This window comes from Callorhinus ursinus, unplaced genomic scaffold, assembly GCF_003265705.2.
Source record: "Callorhinus ursinus isolate GAN/ISIS: 27379988/994484 unplaced genomic scaffold, GSC_fseal_2.0 scaffold20, whole genome shotgun sequence".
Classification (NCBI taxonomy): domain Eukaryota; kingdom Metazoa; phylum Chordata; class Mammalia; order Carnivora; family Otariidae; genus Callorhinus; species Callorhinus ursinus.
In genome coordinates, this window is record NW_027397082.1 from 7,827,296 (window position 1) to 7,845,855 (window position 18,560).

Here is an 18,560-nt window from a genome sequence, read left to right on the forward strand (position 1 = left end):
CCCGAGGTAGACGCGCGTCCCTAATGAGGGACCAGGTGGATCCGCCCCGCCCGCTCCACCCCCGGCGCTGCTGGGCGGGGCCTAACGCGCCAGCCGCGGGACGCTCCAATTAAAGGGGAAATTAATTGACATTTTGGAGCCCTACCTGTGACTGTACAGAAATGGATAAGACAAAAGTGGCATCTAATTTGACTCAGCTGGCACCAAGGCGACATCTGGGCGCCGTTAATAGCCCTTTAAATGTCTGCGCACCAACAATGGCCTGCCTTTTTTTTTTTTTTTCTCTCTCCTTTGTCAGAACCAATACAGGGCAGATGTGAAGTGGATGAAAGGCACGGGATGGGTCGCCACCGGGTCATTAAATGTGGAGCAAGCGAAGAAGGCAGGAGAACTCATTAGCGAGGTGAGATTTCCTGACAGCGTGCAACAGGCCTGGCTGCACTAGGCGTGTGGCATTTCTGTATAAAATTAAAATAATTTCCACTCAAAAGGCAAAGAAAAAGGCAAAGCTACATGAAAGGCCTGGAAACCCAGAGTAGGGCTGGTAATTAGAGGGAAACTACATACCAAACACACACCAGTAGGGGCCCATAGAGCCCTGGCAAAAACAAAGTGGGTGACAAATGATATTATGAATAGTAATGACAATCAAAAAGAGCTCAATTGCTACCTACCAACTTACCTTTTTAATGAAGCAACAAGGGAGAGATGATGAAAAGATACATTTATTGCACCCAGAAAGCTCTTTTGTGACTTTATGCACATTTTCTCCCTCTCTTTCTGCCACAGTGTAAACAGTTTTTGAATATTCACGTGGTGTGGAGCACGTGACTTGGGTCTGTCCTGTTAAGGGGGTCTCACTTCTATTTAAATCTCACTCCTTTCTACTTGTAACCTCCGTAGCCGGACCCTAAGGTGTCATGGCGTGTTAAAAAGAGCCGTTTGCTCACGTTTTAGGAGAATTTCATTAAACAGATCGTTTAAAGACTAGATCCGGGTTTCTCAATCTCAGAACTATTGACACGGTGAAAACTGTTGCTGGCTGGGGGGAGGGGGGGCTATCGAGTCTTGTGGGGTGTTTGGCAGCACCCCTGGCCTCTATCCTCTAGATGCCAACAGCACCCTCTCCCCAGTTGTGACAACCAAAAGTGTCTCCAGACTCTGCCAAAAGGTAGAGAGACACCAGGGAGCTCTCCTAGCCTCATGCTCACATGGAGGCTGCACATCCTCCAACAGCCCAAATCCCCCTCTGTTCATGTCTGTTTTCTCAGAAGGAAAGTGAGAATTTTCTTAGTTGCCTTCAGAGTAACCTGGTCTTTCTAGACTTCTGGGTGGGGAGGAGACCACAATGGCCATAACCCCAGAAGACTATATAGCCTTAGTTATAAGTCTCCTGGGACCTTGTTTGGAGAAGACTTTTTTACTAAATGTATAGGTAAAACAGAAAGACCCTTAAGTTGGTTTTTCAAACACACCTGCCCAGCGTTGATATTTTCCCAAGGGAGGTTATTTTAGTTAACCTGACATGTCACAGAGCTGGTTCCAAAAGCGGGATCAGTCTGAGTGGCCTAATTTTTTGGAATCTTAGTCAACATGCAAGGCTCAGAAGACCCTGGGGGTTCTGTGGCTACTGTGCTACCCTAAGTAGTTCAGTCTGATTGAGGAAAGGCCCTTTTAAAAGGATGATTTTGAGAAACTTGCAGGAGCAAACATGTAGGTTTGAGGACTCATGATCCTAAACTCTCATTGGGCCCGCTCATAAAAGGATGTGAAAAATAAATTATACACACAATTTAGACTTCAAGATGATTCCTTCATGCATCTAAGTCTGGCATCCAAGGGATCTTTCTGGAACTATTTATCCCACGGTGGGCTTAATTTTCCACCTCATTTTGCAAACCTACTCAACAAATGTGCTTATCTTCTATGCTTCACACCAGTTCTCAACTTCAGTAGGGCAAGAAAATCCTTCAGCAACTTTCCCCAATCATCTCATTTCAGTTTGGCACATTTCCAGTTTAGTGTCAAATTGGCTAACCTCTCAATTTTCAGACAGAGTGCCATGCACTGTTGAAAGAGCCACAAATGCACAGATGCCTGTCACTTAAAGCAGACCTTTTTTTGTCAAGGACAAGATAGTAAATATTTTCAGCTTTGTGGGCCACATGGTTTCTGTTGCAGCTCCTCAACTCTGCCACATAAATGAACGAGCATGGTTGTGTTCCAATAAAACTTTATTTACAAAAACAGGTGACAGATGGCTGGATGTTGAATTGATTCTTCTTTAAACAACCCTGGATATAAAAATTGAACCTGCTAAATGAGGAAATGTTTATAAAATAACTATTTGATTTGAGGAAAGATACGCTTTGTAATTCCATTAAGATAGCAATGGTTCTAGTCTCCTGGAGATATATATGGATTAAAAACACACACACACACACAACAGGAATTAATTTAAGCGTGACTTTTAGAACCAGAGTTGGGTATCTAAGTCTTTGCCAGCATTTGAATTCTTTGTAATTCTTTTTTTTTTCCCCCAGTGCCTTTCAAAATGTATGATGGCTCCTTTCAATAATAGCACCCTTCTTTTTGTTATTGTAACATTTTAAAGAATTCTTGCTTGTGTTAACTGACCTGGGTTCTAAAGGATTGAATTGTTCTATCACTGGCTGTTAAATGCAAGGGTTTTGACTGTGATAATCTCTGCCAAGTCCTTTTGGGGAAGGAAAACGGGAAGCTTCAATTGTTAAATGTGACTTCCTTCTTACTTGGAAGACCCAAACTAAGATATGTAAACAACTGTGACACAGTATTTGAAGCCTATAAAAAGAATCCTTCCCTAAGTGTGCATCCCACAGTATTTTACTGGTATAACCTAATTTTGCAATGTTTTCTTTGCACCAGGTAGAAATACTTTAATGTTAATTGACATGAGGTTATTCTTAAATTGAAACAAATATTAACCTGAAGGCACCTAGGATATAAAGATGGAGGAAGCTGAATAATAATTATGTTCACAAATTCACTCTAATCTCAAGCAACCTATGATTTTCCCTTTCAAATGGCATGAAAGAGCAGCACAAAATTCACAGCTTTGATCTTTTTCTGCTCAACAGAAGAAGTACCGTCAGCATCCAGATGCTTTGAAGTTTACCAGTATTAAAGACACTCCGGAGATGGTCCAGGCCAGAATTAGTTATACCCAAGCAGTGGATGTAAGTGATAATATATATACATTATGACTCTAAGAGTGGGCTCTTCTTTCAACACTGCGATTGAAGCTGAGGGGTTCTTGCCTTGCTCCTTCTGTTTTTCTAAGGATGAAGGAACTTCTTGTCCTTTGCAGAGGCACACCTTAGCAGGGGGGCTTCCTCATTAGGATGCAAATGGGGTGTTACTGCTCTTTGGATGCCAAGTGGGGCTCCACCACTCCACCGCCCCCGTGCTCTCCTTTCTTCCCATTTGCATGTCTTCAAGATTTGTCTGTGGTGGGGCTTTTCCTCTGTCCTTTTGTTTTGAAGTTTTGTTTTCAGAACTGGAATTTTTGGGGCCAAAACTCTTGGTAATTGGCAGACTCGGCCCTGCTAGGGTGCCTTGGGACCCAGGGGCAGAAATTCTTGCTCTCTGAATTCCCCTAAAGACTTTGAAAATGATTTGGGTCTTGTGTATATAAGACTAACTTTGAAGGCATTTCCCATATTCCCTTTATAATGTGAAACTGAGATCTGGCCTTTTGCCTTCACGACACAGCGTTCGTTGGAGACTAAATTGAACCATGAGATCCTATAAAAACTCACTTTAGGACTAGGATTAACCACTTTTGGCTGATTCTACTGAGAGAGGCCCACAGAAATTTGTGCAAGGCAGACACGCCTTATAAATATCTTCAAACCATTCAACATGCCACAAGGAAAATTCACAAATCTTGATGGGAGAGGACTTTCAAGATTATCTCTCTTGCTTCCCAGTTGAATAAATTTTTCTGGGGGTGCTTCATTCAACAGGCACTTGGAAATGTCCTGAGTGCCTGTCAGAATATGTTATGAGATGATTTACACACTTATGGGTTTAGGAATTTATAATTTCTTGACGAGCAGCCCATCAGAAGTGCACTGAATTCTGAGAAACACAGATGGTCAAACAAGAACTTTTGTATGAAGGAAAACAACACCTGCTTCTTCCTTACCCTAACCAACTCTAGGGGGCACTGCTGTGATACGGAGAAATGTGGACACACTAATAAGATTTAGGATGGAAAAGCCTGGTTTAGAAACTTTCTCTGGCAGCTGATGCCAACTTCATATGTTGTCACTACGAGGATGTCATGAGCTCAAATCAGAGTTCCGGGTGAATAGCACCCCAGACCCGCCGAGTAGACATTTATTAGCACAAGAATCCTTGAGATGGGGGAAGGGAACAGGGATTGAAGTCAGTCCAGGGCAAACCTCACCTGGGGAAGAGCCATCTCTCGTGCCTCTGAATTTTGATGCCCTTTCACGGTTTATAGGGAATAACAAAATTACTAACGGTTAAGTAGATCTCATTTTCTGCTGACCTATGTCAGCAGATGCTACAAGTAGAGAGGGTTCACTGAGAGGCAAGTTTCAGCTTGCCATGTTCTGAGCTGGAGGGCTCAGGAGGGGATGAAGTACGTGTCACCATGCTGGCTGTGAGATCAAGGTAGAGGCACCCAGCATCCTGTCTCTATGGGGAGGGGGCAGCCGCCCCACCCTTGTCCCCAGGAGTGCGACTTGGCTGATGGCTGCGTGGGGGAGCCTCCTGGGTCTAATACAAAACCTCTCTCCGTTCACAGAGGTTATACAGGGAACAAGGAGAAAACATAAAGCATCATTACACTCAGACAGCCGACCTCCCTGAAGTCCTGCTGGCCAAGCTGAATGCCATGAATATCAGTGAGGTGAGGCTGATGGAAGGGGCACTGGTTTTAATTACAGGAGATCAGGTGACCTGGACGGTGCACAACAGCCTGGGCTCAGAAGGGCCTGGAGCCAAGTTTAATGCTCTGCTGTCACCATCTTGAAATTTGTCATAGTTTTGAACAAGGGCCCCCACGTTTTCATTGGCACAGAGCTCTGCAGAATAGGTAGGCCGTCCTGCAGAAGAGTCAAGCTCACTTACAAGAAGGAGACTGGGAAAACTGCCTTAGTACAAAGGGCATTTGTACCAAGGGGCTGAAATACAGGAGCATCAGAATATAGGCAAGTGTACCCAGAGGCTATGCCAAGGAGAGGCGCTTCCCTCCCGTGAACTTGATCAGCAACCCCCCCCCACCCGCCTTTCCTGTTTTTTGACAGAGACAGTTGAGTTTTGTGTATGTTACGTAAAGGACTCTGCATACTCAGCCTTATACCTGCTGCTTCCACTCAGCTTGCTGTTCAGAGAAATCTGGGTCTGTCTGACTCCAAAGAGTACCCCCCAAGAGGCTCTCCCTCCCATGGGTGGACACGAGGCAGGATCCACCTGGGTGGGGGCAGGGGTGGGGTGGGAGAAAACCCAACAACAAAGTAGATCCCTATCTGGGTAATGAGAATCTCAGAACCACCAGATCCCATGAAGGTCTTTGTTTGTTCACATCTTCTCAACAGACACGTTATAAGGAATCCTGGAGCAAACTTCGGGATGGGGGCTATAAGCTGAGATTGGATGCCATTCCATTCCAGGCAGCAAAGGCTTCCGGTGAAATCATAAGTGATGTGAGCATCCACCTCCATTACTGTGTCAATGTTTAATACTAACCAATTTTTACTCCTTTTGCCCCTCACCCCTGCCTTCTTTTGCCTGTGGATACTATCCTCTGCTTTCCCAAATGACTGTGTTAGGGTAATCAGATAACGACCAGCGAGAAAGAACAGACCAGACAACAACAAAAAATCCCCAAGCCCGGGTACAAAGCCCAGTGCCGGACTGTAACTCCGGGCCCTGGGCAGATGAAATGCACCCTCCACCAGGCGCTTTCCTAAAGCAAGTCCGCGGGCAGAGACTGCTAACAATGCACCCACCTTCCTCTAGCGTGGGCCGCCCAAGTGCTAACGCGTCCTGCCACTTCATATCCAGCCCTTTAGTCATTGGGAGTCTTGCATATGAAAGAATAGGCCTTTTGACGACTCCCGCGCGTTTTCTTTTAACTCACCCAGTCACTGTCAAAAGAACAAAACATTTTCGCCCAATACCCACCTCTCCCATTCTGTGTCCCTTGTCCCCGAGCTGTTACTCTCTCCCGCTCTCTTTCCCTTTAGTACAAATACAAAGAGGCATTTGAGAAAATGAAAGGGCAGATGCTTGGCTCCCGGAGCTTGGAAGACGATCTCAGCCTCGCACATTCAGTGTATGCGAACTCGCTGCAGAGCGAAGTAAGTGGGAGAAAATGCAGTGGAGCTGGGGGCCCACCCGCCTAATGATGCCCAGCCAGCTTATGTCCTTGGTCCTTCTGGTTGTGGTCACTGGTCCTATCCTGACTGACTCTGTGTCGTTGTTAGGTCCCTTGGCTCCTCCGGGCTTTAGCTTCTTCCTTCATCAAGAGAGAGTTTGAGCTCGTTGGCCTCTTTGGTCCCTTCGGGGTTGGGCATTCTATGATTTGACCAGTAGCCACAAATGGGGGCCTGTGGGTTAGATCTGCACGGCAGAGGTGCTCTGTTTGGTCTGCAGAGTAAATTAATTGCAAACCTTTAAAAACGGAAATTTTCATGTAAAAGTTTTAGACTTCTGGCCAGAAGCTGGGCCTGGATCCCTCAAGGCTAGAGTTGAGGTGGACTGCAGAGAGTCCACTGAGAAGGAATCTGTGCTCCCCTGGCCATGCAGCCACCCCCTCCTCCGCCACTTCCTTCTTTACTTCCTGCTGCTACTTGTCTGGCCCCTGGAACCATCTGAGTTTGCAGCCCTTGAGTTCGACCCCCTGGATGCCCGCACAAGCGTGTACACACTGCCCCCTTGCACACATGTGAGTTGGCTGATGGTGGTGGTAAAACCTAGTATGTGCCCACTGTGTCGCAGAGGATTAAGCACTTTTACACACCGCATCTCACTTGACCACTGAACTGTCTCTGGGAATGTCAGTGTCTTATCAGCCTGGTTTGCTGGTAAGAAAGCCTGGACTCTGAGTGCTTCCGTCCTTTGTCTAAGCTCAGCTAGGAAGTGGGCGCGGAGCCAGCCCTCCATCTCGTGCTCTTTCCACAGCTTCACACGTTCTCTGCCATCTTGTTCTCTGCTTCAGCTTCCCCGTTCCTAACGTTCCCCCACCCCCCCATTTCTGTGCTGGGGTGCTGGCCTAAGCGTGTGGGGCTGGACATGAATTGTCCTCGGCTTTACGCTGGGGGTCAGGGGAGGATTCATGGAGATGGGAGCAGGAGGTTAGGGAGGGGTGGCTGGAGCTTTGGGAAGGATGGAATAGGTGGTGATTATGCATCAGAATTCCAGGAAAGCCCGGACTGAGCTTTGCCGACCTTCCAACAGCTTCTCTGTGCATTGCAGTGGAGTTTGTGGTCTGGAATGGCCCTTTCTTTTCTTCCCTCAGCATGCATGGTGGGCTCTTGGGAACACCCATCCCTCAGAACTGGCCCCACTGCTCCTGGCCTCCAGATTTCTTAGGAGGTCATCTGATGCTTTGAAGAAACTCTTCACAAACTCACCCGAGTAGAGTCCCCGGTGTCTAAAATCTGAACTTGAGAGGGTGATGGGGAGAAGCTCTGGTGGGCAGGGCACAGGTTAGCCATGTAGCTTCTTGTCTCTGGAAAATGAGAAGATCTAAAGACTCGAGCAAGAGCATCACTGACATTATTCCTGTCTCTTGAACTTCTGTGTTATCCCCAACTGGGGGAGGCATGGTCCATCATCATCCAAATCATGATGACCTCCAGGAGCTGGGGGTGGTGAGTCTCAGGCCCGGGGGGTGAGTCCTGCTTCTGAAGCCAGTCCCTGCAGGAAGGGAGCACTGGACCTGCCAGGAACGTCTCCCCGGCTTACCTGGGACAACTGCATGGCCGCTGCTCTCCCTGATGGCCCCTGTGCAAATGGTGGCTTTGAAATAGCCGCTGTTGATCTGTCTGCCCCTCTAGGTGAATTACAAGAAAGGCTTTGAACTCTCAAAGGCACACTGCCATCTGCCGTTGGACATGGTAACCCTGGTGCATGCCAAGAAGGCTCAGAGCCTGGCCAGCGACCAGGACTACAGACACTCGCTCCCCCGGTACACTTCCTTGGCCGAAGACCTGAGGCTCAGCTGCGCCAAGAAAGCTCACAAGTTACAGAGCGAGGTAAGGAGACCCGGCCTCTCTCTCGGGGCTCTGTCGGCTCAGATTTGACCATGAGGCAGGGACCTGCAAGCTTCTGTTGGTGCCGTGGGGGGCTCCGGAGGTGAGAAATCCTAAACCCGGGTTTTCTTCAGAAGCCCTGCCCGGTGTTCCTGCCCAGCACGATTGTACAGATCTAACAACAGCAGGAAACGTTTACTGTTTCTAAGCATTACGTTTTCATGCATGATCTCATTTAAACCTCAAAAGAACCCTATGTCAATAGTCTTTACCCTATTTTATGGAGACATTACAGTGAGGCTCAAAGAAGGAAAATACGTAGCTTGCCCGAGATCACAACTATCAGTGAGAGAGGGGGGCTGACACTTGAACTTAGACAGTATCTGATCACGATGCCTTCAGTTCACAGTTTTGCATGTTCAAGATTTGCCAGTGGCTTTGCCTCTGGCCTCAGGCTGGACTGGAGGTTCTTTATGGTGCTTTGTACATTGCCAGGCTTCCCATTTTCTGCAGCAGGCTATGCTCTGTTAGAAGAGGGTGGGGTCAGAGTGGACCCATTGAAAGCAGAGGAGAGTGTCCCATTGAAAGCAGAGGAGAGTGTCCAGAGGAGGGCAGGACATTGGGCCCCAGAGATCCTTCCTGGGTCCCCGCAAGGAGTTGTGGAGGCCTTGATAGGCCTCCCACGTGCATTTTGAGCTCATGCTGCCTGTTTGCTGAAGCAGGTGGCCTGGGAGTGTTGGGAAGCATTGAGGATTTCCTTACTCCCGAAGAGAGCCTGGATGTCTCCCTTTAACAGGCAGCAGCGTCCTGTTTGGTACTCCCCTTATTTCCCAGCATGCTGGGTTTCCGTGCGATGGGGTTTGCAACTAACAGGCCGGGATTGGAGGGCAAAACACCGACAAAGACTGATTCCTGATCTGACGGGGCCTGGAAACAGAGGGGTGCTCGGATCTGGGTTTCTGTCATCTGTTCGAATCTGCTGCCTGTGCACAGTGTTTACTGGATGACATGAACTGTCAGGAGTCCCAGAGCAGCTGCAGAAACGAGGGAGCTGCCACGCTCAGCTCCTGACCCGTGTGTTGTCTGAGTGAATCCCTCGCCTGCCCTGCCTCTCATCGTGATAGCAGTTGGAAGGCAGCATGCCAGGGGGGCACCTTGGTGGCAGCAGGGGCGTGAATTTGGGGACCTTTTAAACTGTCAGCCCAAATCACTCAGGTACACGCACTCGCCCCTACCCGTGATAGACTCAGACAGGCCTGTGCCAGATGATTCTGGATTCATTTATTAGCTCTTTCTTAAGCCATGATTAATTAATGTTACCCTCTGCTGCTGGGTTTTGTTTTAGAAGACCTATTAAACCATCATTTCCACATTTGCCCCAAGACAACTGACTTCCTAACCACAATCCGCTCCAGCGTTTATTTTCTGAGAGCCCACGTTAAGATAAAAACCCACCTCTCGTCCCTTTGCAGCTCCTGAGACAAGTGACAGCAGAAAATCTTTTGTCCTGACCTACGGTTTTGTTCCCCCAATGAACATTTACTGAGAGGCGTTGTGTGTGTGCTGAGGATGATCTCTCTGCAGAGACTTGGCGTGGCCTTGCATTCTAATTATGATGTTGTCCTGCCATGGATCCTCGGGCGTCTCTTTGCTTCCTTGTCCTGTGAGTTTGGCTTTTCTTATGCCTTGTGTTGTTTCTCACAGAATCTGTACCGGTCAGACCTGAACTTTATGCGAGGCGTTCCCTGCATCATTCCGGGCACGTTGGAGATTGAAGGGAGAAAGAAAGCATCTGAACTCATCAGTGAGGTAACCGGGGGCCCTGGACAGACAGGTGATGGGTGTCAGTCTATTTTCATGGCAGAAGTACCTCCCCAGCACTCAGCTTGCTGCTCACTGCTAGAGCGAGCTAGATGTTCAACTTAACAATGGCCACTCACAGCATTACCTCTTGCCAGGCCCTTCTTCTTACTAGATTCTCCATTCAGACTGGATGCCGTTTAAGACAGCTTTGCAAATACCAAGCCGGTTCTTCTGTGAACCCATAAGAATTATTCATTGGCTCGCAAGATCTGCTTTCCTAGGGTACAATGACAAGAAGGCAGGCCTTGGCGACCAACAGATGGAGAGACTGAAATTCTAGGCCAGCACTCATTTGCTTTGTGACCTCCAGCCTGTCACCTGCCCTCTCTGAGTCTCAACTTCTTAATCAGTCAAATGGGGGTGCTCCTACCTCTCTCATTTAGTTTTTAGGGGATTGACATGGATAATCTAAGCAACCGCGCTTCTCTGGTGGCTGGGAAATGATTGCTATAAGCTTGGTGATAATTTCATGGTAAAAATACAGAAGTCTAGGATTCTAAGCTCTTTGAACGCCTGAGGAAACTTACTTACACCTGCGAGGGCTCTGGGACTTCCACTTGCTGTAGATGCAAGGACAGGAGGGCATGATGGAAGGCACTGGAAGTATCAGGTGGGCTTACACATTGATTAGGAGCTCTGAGAAAATGGGACTGGTCTCACCGTGGGAATTTAGATTGAACTTTGTGCTTTCCTTTTCCAGTGAAATCTCAAAAGAGAGTGGTTTCTGAACCTGGTGGTGCATCAGAATCCTCTCTGGAACTTTAAAAAAACACAGAGGCCTGGGCCCACGGACAGTTGACTGAATCCTGGTCTCCAGGGTGGGATGAAGGCATTATGTATTTTTTTTAAGCTGCACAGTTGTTTCTGGGATACCCCCAAAGCTGAGGACCTCTGGGTCTCCCTTGAGCAAAGGTCAGGAGCAAAATGTGGATTTCAATAGTCACATTCACAGAGGCCGCAAGAGCAGGCATCAGACTGGGTTCTGGGGGAGGGACTAGCAGCTGCGAAGTGAGGTTTTATAACTAGCACTTATAGAGCTTGTTCTGCTTCCGGTTTTATGCCTTATCAAGTTGTCTTCTTCCCTCAGAGTAAATACCGTCAGCATCCCCAGTCATTCAAGTACACAGCTGTGACAGACACTCCCAGCCTCCTTCATGCAAAATTCAGCAACCAGATTACCAATGAGGTAAAATCGGATGGCTTTGGAATGGGCTTTTAAAAAGCTAGACTCTTCAAAATACACTTGAATATTTGTGGGATTGGGGCCGGGGAAAAACACAAGTGTTTACATGGAATTCTGGAAAGAAAAGAACGTCCTATATGGAATGTAAACATTTTCCAGAAGGAAGGAAGTCCTAGCTGGAAATCGGGTTTAGTCTCTAGTCCCACGGGCTGTCACAGACCAGCAGTACAAGTACCTCCTGGGGGCTTGTTAGTACCACCAAACCTTGGGCCCCACCCCAGACCCACTGAATCCACAAGGTCATTGAGCAGGATCCTCACAGGTTTCCTCTGCGTGTTGAAATTGAGAAGTACTGATCCATCGGTCATCTGTTCTGTCTAGGTGCATACTGGCTAACCACATTTATATGGTCGTTCTGATGATTAGTAGAGAGAGGATGTGTGGTTACCCAGGGGTGGTTATGTAGTATGGTGTTTGTCAGCCTTCTGGAATTTCTGCCGCCTCCCCTCACCTGCTGTTTGCTCACTTCATTTAATCATCTCTAGTAGAGGGGCATACAGGGGAAGGAATCTCGTGACATCAGATCATCATTCCAGCCCCTTTGGTTCTACTTCTTAGTGGCTCTCTTACAAGTTTGAAATAGAAATTGAGCTTGAGAGAGAATTAAATTTGGCATTGTCCTTAGTTTTAAAAATTCTCCTTCTGACTCTTTTAGAAGTCAGTTGAGATTTGGCTATTTATACAGTGAGGTTCCACTCTCAGCAACATCAAAAAGTAAGACACAGCAGCTTGGGATAAGAATGCTCCCAAGGGCTTGTGTAATGACGTTCTCAATTTTAAATTCCTCTGGAGCCTTTCCTGCCTGCTGTGTGAGCCGGATGCTGTGGGTAACCATGCCTCTTATGGTGGCCTCTGGCCTCGGAGAACTCACCAGCCACAGACCCATTTCTGGTCATGAGAGCAGGTGTTTCCGGAACTGGCTGAGGCCTCCCAGGACAACACTGGCATGAGTTCGTTCATGGGAGGAGCTGGGGCTTTAGTAAAGGGTGCAGAACAGGGTTTGGGAGCCTCTCTTCCACCAACCAGAGCTTCTCCTAAATTTCCCAGATCTTAGTATTTGTTGTCTATACACCATATCCTCAAGGGAAAAGCCTACAGTGAGAAGAACCTTAATGACGTTCCTAAATGTGCTTTTCTTTCCTCGGCCTATTGTTGAGTAAAGTGTAGGGGAGGAAAAAAAAACAAAACCCCTTTTTCTTTACCTATCTTAGGTTCTCAGTGGGGATTCTGTCACCAAAGACAGATTAACAAAAGAAAAGCATACGAGTTTATTTAATATGAGTTTTACATGATATGGGAGCCTTCATAAGGAGATGAAGACCAGAAGAAATGGTTAAACATGAACGTTTTTGTACGAGATTTGATGAGGAGTAGAAAGTCATGGAAAGGGCGCCTGGGTGGCTCAGATGGTTAAGTGTCTGCCTTCGGCTCAGGTCATGATCCCAGAGTCCTGGGATCGAGTCCCGCATCAGGCTCCCTGCTTGGTGGGGAGCCTGCTTCTCCCTCTGCCTCTCTCTCTCTCTCTCTCTCTCTCTGTGTCTCATGAATAAATAAATAAAATCTTAAAAAGAAAAGAAAGAAAGTCATGGGAAGATGTGATAGAGCTAAGAACAGGGGTGCACTTAGCAAGGTCTGTTCCCTCAGCTTCCTCTCAGCAGCCCTTGGTCTTTGGTGATAAGGATGCTCGTTTCCTCTGGGTGTAGGGAGGGCACCTCTCATAGGAGGCTCTTATGACCTGTGTCAGGAGAGGAGAGGAGGAAGGGTTCTTCTAACACCTGCTGTGTCTCACATTCCTTCAGCTTAAAGGACTCAGGATGCCACGGTGCCATATTTTGGGGTAACCTGCCCTGAGCCCCATCAAAAGCAACTTGCAATTCCTTACATATTCCTTTTATGTCACTCAATTTGACTCATGAAAGACTGTCTTTATTGAAAGAAAGATCTTCCCCAAAGCAGAAGGTGTACCCACAACATGGCGAGGGGCCTTCCGCAAACCTACTTCCCACTTGCAAACGAGGGACCTCCAGCATTGCAGAAACACCCAGCGTTGTCTCCTTGCTTGTTCTTTCTTTTCTTTTACCCAGCGCCTCTATAAAGCAGCCGGAGAGGATGAGATGCACCGGTACACTGTGACCCTGGGGCTGCCCGAGTTTGTCCGAGCGAAAACAAACGCAGTCAATCTGAGTGACGTAAGCCTTTCTTGTTGCTGAGGCTCAGACAGGCTCTAAAGCCGCGTATATCTGTGGCTGTGATGGGACCTCCCACTGACCCTTCTGGGGTTCCCAGAAACTTAAAAAAAAAATGTCTTTTCGATGCTCTTGGTAAATATGCCTTTTCCCAAGTGTGTGGTGTCCAAATGCGTCAGCGTGCACTACAGCATATGGGCTGATGAGATTGTCTTTGCAAAAGAGAGAGCTTTTGCTGGTCAGAAATCGATTCTGGAACCCTGTACAACAAATGAAAGGGGTAGCCTTTGTTCGCCGATTCATGTAATTTTTTTTTTTTAAGAAGATCTACATGTGTTCCTACTGTAGGCAAAATACCAGGAGTCTTGGCGTAATCTCCGTGCTCAAGGCTACAAGCTGACAATAGACGCTCTCCCCTTCCAGGCTGCTCGCCTCTCTGGAGATATAGCCAGTGATGTGAGTTGAATGATATGACCTTCCATCTTGCCTAATTTCTGTTAACTTCATGTAAAACAATGTCTACGGCTGATTCTCCTGAATTAAAGCAAATCTATCACCCTGTGAGACAGGATGTCACCTGCAGAATATATTAGTTAGAAATGAGATTCTTTGACGGAGGAAGGGAAAGAAAGGCTCTGTTAATCAGAGGCTAAATTCAGGCAAAGGTCTCCAGCAGGAAAGAGATGATGATTTCTTTCTAATTGCAGTGTCTGGGCCACAATCCGTGCCCGCCCCCCCCCGGTAACATGTGCACTGCCCAACTTCACCTAGAATTCGAAAGAGAACTCGCTATAGAAATCGTAACCCAGCCCTAACACATCTCCCTCTTGGCTCTCTGTAGTCTCACATGTGGGTGTGAGGATTTGGTAGCTGTCTTTCAGCCACTCTGTTGATAGCGTCCATAGCTTTGGGACATGAAGGTGACTTTCTCTTTCCCACAAACAAATCACAGAAAATGTGGACTTCAAATAAATGGATCCTGTCTTTTGGGTTTCATGTTTTGCCAAGTACGCACGGTTAAAGCACAAGTTTCTCTTTTACCTTTTTTGATAAATTCCTTTTGGCCATAGGACATGTTAAGGGGAGTGGGTCCCCTTCTTTGGTTCTGAGGATCTGGTTTTAATTAGATAGGAAGAATGGAGCGATGTTTTAATTGTTCATCCCCCAGGGAGGAAGCACGCTCTCAGGCCAACCTCGCTGTGGTTTTTCTTATAATCATCACCTCCTCGAGTATAAGAACCGGTGACTTTTCTAGGGTCTGCAGTGAAAACGTGCAGATGGAATTTAAGCAGGCCAAATGCCGGCCCCTGACGGTGGTCCTCCCTTGCAGTTTCTCTACAGACATGACTTTGTGAAGGAGCGGGGCAGGCTGATTGGGGCCCGGAGCGTGAGCGATGACCCCCGGCTCCAGCACTGCTGGAGGGTGGGCCAGCTGCAGAGTGAGCTTCAGTACAGGCGGGGGGCGGCCAGCAGCCACGCCCGGTGCCACCTGCCCTTGGACATGGTGCATCTGGTCCACGCCAGGAAGGCCCAGGCCCTCGCCAGCGACCATGACTACAGGACACGGTGCCACGAGTTCACGGCTCTACCAGAGGACCTGAAGATGTCCTGGGCCAAGAGAGCTCATGCCCTGCAGAGTGAGGTAGGGGGCCTTCGGGCTGCACACTAGCCCCTGACCTTCCTCCTCCCACCAAGACTGGGTGTAAATCTTTGCTTCTTCCTTAGCCTTTCCAACAACCCCCCTCACCCCACCCCCAAATCGACTTGCTGGGTCTCTATGTTAGGTCATCTAGGTTGGAATCAATCACCTAACAACTGTTTCTTGAGCACCTACTATGTACCAGGCACCATCACAGGCCCTGGGGTTACCACAGTCAACAAGAGTCAAAAAACTGCTATGCTCATGGGGCTTCCACTACATGGGAGGGAGACAGAATGTGAGAAGTAGGGTGTGTGTGTAGTGACACATGTTGTGGAGACAGAGTAGGGCAGTGGGGAGGTGTGAAGGTGTGTGTAGACCTGCACATGTGCAATTTTAAATTGGGGGTGGGGTCCGGCCAGTTGCCACTGAGGAGATAACATTTGAGCAAAGACCAAAGTTGATGAAGGAAGGGGATAGCACTCCCGCCAACAGAATAGCGAATCCAAAGGCCGAGTCCCTGAGCTGGAGGAGCCTCAGCTTGTTTGAGTGGGTGAGTGCGGAGGACGTGGTCCCGAGTGGGGTCGGACAGACCTTGCCTGCTGGATGCTGTGCAGTAGGGTGAAGGTCATGACCAGAGAACAGTAGATCCAATCATGGCTGACGCTGACTGACTGTCATCACTGTCCCTCTTGCTATGATGCCATGAGGTGGGGACAGTGGTGATCTCTCTTTTACAGATGAGGTCATGCAGGAGACGCCCAGGCAGCACTGGCCCCAGAACCCACGATCTCACCCATCTTGCTTTTGGGGAGGGAGCTCAAGGCAGTGGAGTCATGCTTCCTACAACCCTGATGTAGACACAGACACAGAAGGGAGAGGTCCTCACCCAGGCAAGGGCACCAAGCAAGTTGGTGGGGAGCCCCTCCGCACATGCTGGAGTCAGTCCCATCCCCCTCCACTCCTCAGCTTCCTCCACCGGGACGCGCTAACTACCACAGTGTGGGTGTGGTCAGCACGTATGAAGCGCGTGCTGTGCGCCGTGGCTGTGCCACGAGGTCTTGCACCTGTTGTCTCTCTAGGCCTCCGAGCAGCCCCACGAGGAAGGAACTCTCACTTTAGAACACCGCCTGTGAGACTGTTGTCACATTAACCCTTCCCATCTGTATCAGGGTTTCTCAACTCCAGGGCCCTGGATGTCTGGGGCTGGAGAATTCTTTGTTGTGGGCCCCGCCCTGTGCCTTGCAGCCTCCCTGGCCTCTACCCAGGAGATGCCAATGGTGCTACCCTCCCCTGGGACGACCATCAAAATGTCTCTAAATGGGGCCACGTGTACCTGAGGGACAGCATTGCACCCAGTTGGCAGTTGAGGACTGGTCTACATGAAGCACCCAGCGTGGTGTGTGGTCCAGAGAAACATGCCAGTAAATGTTGGCTGTTTGGATTGTTCTCTACACCAAGCCTGTCGATTCTGGTTGTCTTGAGGGCTACGACTGCTCATAGGTTGAGTTATATGGCACAGGCAGAATATTATAAACACATAAGTGGGGGTTCCTTATGAGTCAGTGCGGTTGTGGTTTAATGATCACCTAATTATTCATCATAATTTGCTGGGAGAACAACATCACAGGGTTCACGAGCAAGTCGAGTGTGGAGCAGGGGGAACTCATTGGGCCCCATACAGAGGACGTAGTTACCAAGGTGCCCACCCTTGTTCCACTGGAAAGGCCTTCCATTTGCTAGATGGCCAGCCTGTCACCTGCAAGAATAGCTCATGGCCTGACCCTCTTGTCAGGGCACCGTTCCTGGGAGGGGGAGGGGGAGAGAAACCTCTGGGGTGGGGCAGATCCCAGAGGGAGATACACAGGTCATCTGGCAGAGGCGAGGGGGAGCTGAGCCGGGAGCCCGAAGATATTCTTTGGAAGCCCCACTTTGTCACTTACTGGGTGTGTGTCCTCGAGCTGTCCCTTCACTTTCTAGGCCTCCATTCATCCAACAGAAGAGCAAAGAGGGTTGACTTGATTGGTGACCTCAGATTTCAGCATTTGTGGATAGACGGTTTATAAGATGGTGGTGTCAATATATTATCAGATTTTTTTTTAACTAAGTGAGGGAGTAAAAACTAAATACTACCTCAAGCTACCATTTATATCACAGCTTTTTTTTTTTCTGAAAAGAAAGGATATTTTAGCACTAAAACAAGTAGGAAGAACAATCTAAGAAGAAGAGGACTTTCCAGGAAATGGTGGTTGGCACTCTGATGGCCACATTTTATGGGATAGGATATGTATTAATATTTTGAATGCTGAGAAACTGTTGCTTAATTTTTTTAAATCATCATATTGTGCTTCATGCGTTGCTTTATAGACTTGAAGTTTGTTAATTTGGGGGGTGTGGATTCCAAGATGCTATGAACAGAGGACACCCCCCATAACGTCTGGCTGGTTCCGAGGCTTCAGTTTTCTTGTGGTCATTATTGAAAATCTAATTTCATGTGGTTATGTTGTGTAGAAAAAGGAACAAAGGCTCCACGTGTGTTCACTCGATTCAGCAGAGGCTGGGGGAGGAATAGCACCCTTGGCCTGCAGCTGCTTCTCCTTCCCTCTCCTACCCAGGCCAGAAAGAAAGCTGTGGGTTGGGCTGGAGGGAGCCAAGAGGTGCTCACCCCTAGGGTGAAGGTCTTGGGCCATGATCGCTCAAGCCATGCATGGGTCGTGCTTGCCTCTGGAACATATCTGAGACACAACACTCTGCCCAGGGGATGCTCTACCGTGAATGGCCATGATCTTGCACAGGGGCTGTGGGGAGTCCTGAAAAGCACCTGCAGGGACTGTCAAGGGGACAGCCCTGACCCCACATTTTACAGCTGCATGACCTTGGGTAGACTCTGTAAGCTCTCTGAGCCTCCGTTTCCCCATCAGAAACAAGAACAATAACAATAGCTAAAATGTATGGGATGTTTATTCTGGACCGGGCATTTGCTTCAATATTTCGCATGAACTATCTCATTTAGTATCTAGGTACATATTGACATGACTCCCAGTTTTATAGATGTGGCGACTAAAGCACCTATGATCTTTTTAAAAAAAAAAAAAGATTTTATTTTATTTATTTGAGCGAGTGAGAGAGAGAGAGAGAGCACAAGAGGGGGTAGGGTCAGAGGGAGGAGCAGACTCCCTGCTGATCAGGGAGCCCGATGCGGGACTCCATCCTGGGACTCCGGGATCATGACCTGAGCTGAAGGCAGTCGCTTAACCAACTGAGCCACCCAGGCGCCCCTAAAGCACCTATGATCTTAAGTAACCTGCCCAGGGTCACAGGCTGGCGGGGAAATGACTTGCTCTAGACCGCCCCCCCCC

The 18,560-nt window shown here is 48.3% G+C and overlaps 1 protein-coding gene across 8 annotated transcripts in view; it reads left to right on the forward strand.

Moving 5' to 3' along the window:
- The window catches only part of NRAP (nebulin related anchoring protein), a 70,189-nt gene that overhangs the window by 40,096 nt on the left and 11,533 nt on the right, over window positions 1-18,560 (forward strand). For 4 of the 8 annotated variants that reach the window (XM_073904179.1, XM_073904183.1, XM_073904180.1 and 1 more), the window contains 11 exons: window positions 299-403; window positions 3,120-3,218; window positions 4,817-4,921; window positions 5,610-5,717; window positions 6,261-6,374; window positions 8,076-8,273; window positions 9,975-10,079; window positions 11,221-11,319; window positions 13,461-13,565; window positions 13,911-14,018; window positions 14,893-15,204. In XM_073904179.1, coding sequence (XP_073760280.1) covers window positions 299-403; window positions 3,120-3,218; window positions 4,817-4,921; window positions 5,610-5,717; window positions 6,261-6,374; window positions 8,076-8,273; window positions 9,975-10,079; window positions 11,221-11,319; window positions 13,461-13,565; window positions 13,911-14,018; window positions 14,893-15,204 — 1,458 coding nt within the window. The remainder of the gene's footprint in view (window positions 1-298; window positions 404-3,119; window positions 3,219-4,816; window positions 4,922-5,609; window positions 5,718-6,260; window positions 6,375-8,075; window positions 8,274-9,974; window positions 10,080-11,220; window positions 11,320-13,460; window positions 13,566-13,910; window positions 14,019-14,892; window positions 15,205-18,560) is intronic. The other 4 variants (XM_073904181.1, XM_073904182.1, XM_073904185.1 and 1 more) reach the window with 4 other exon arrangements.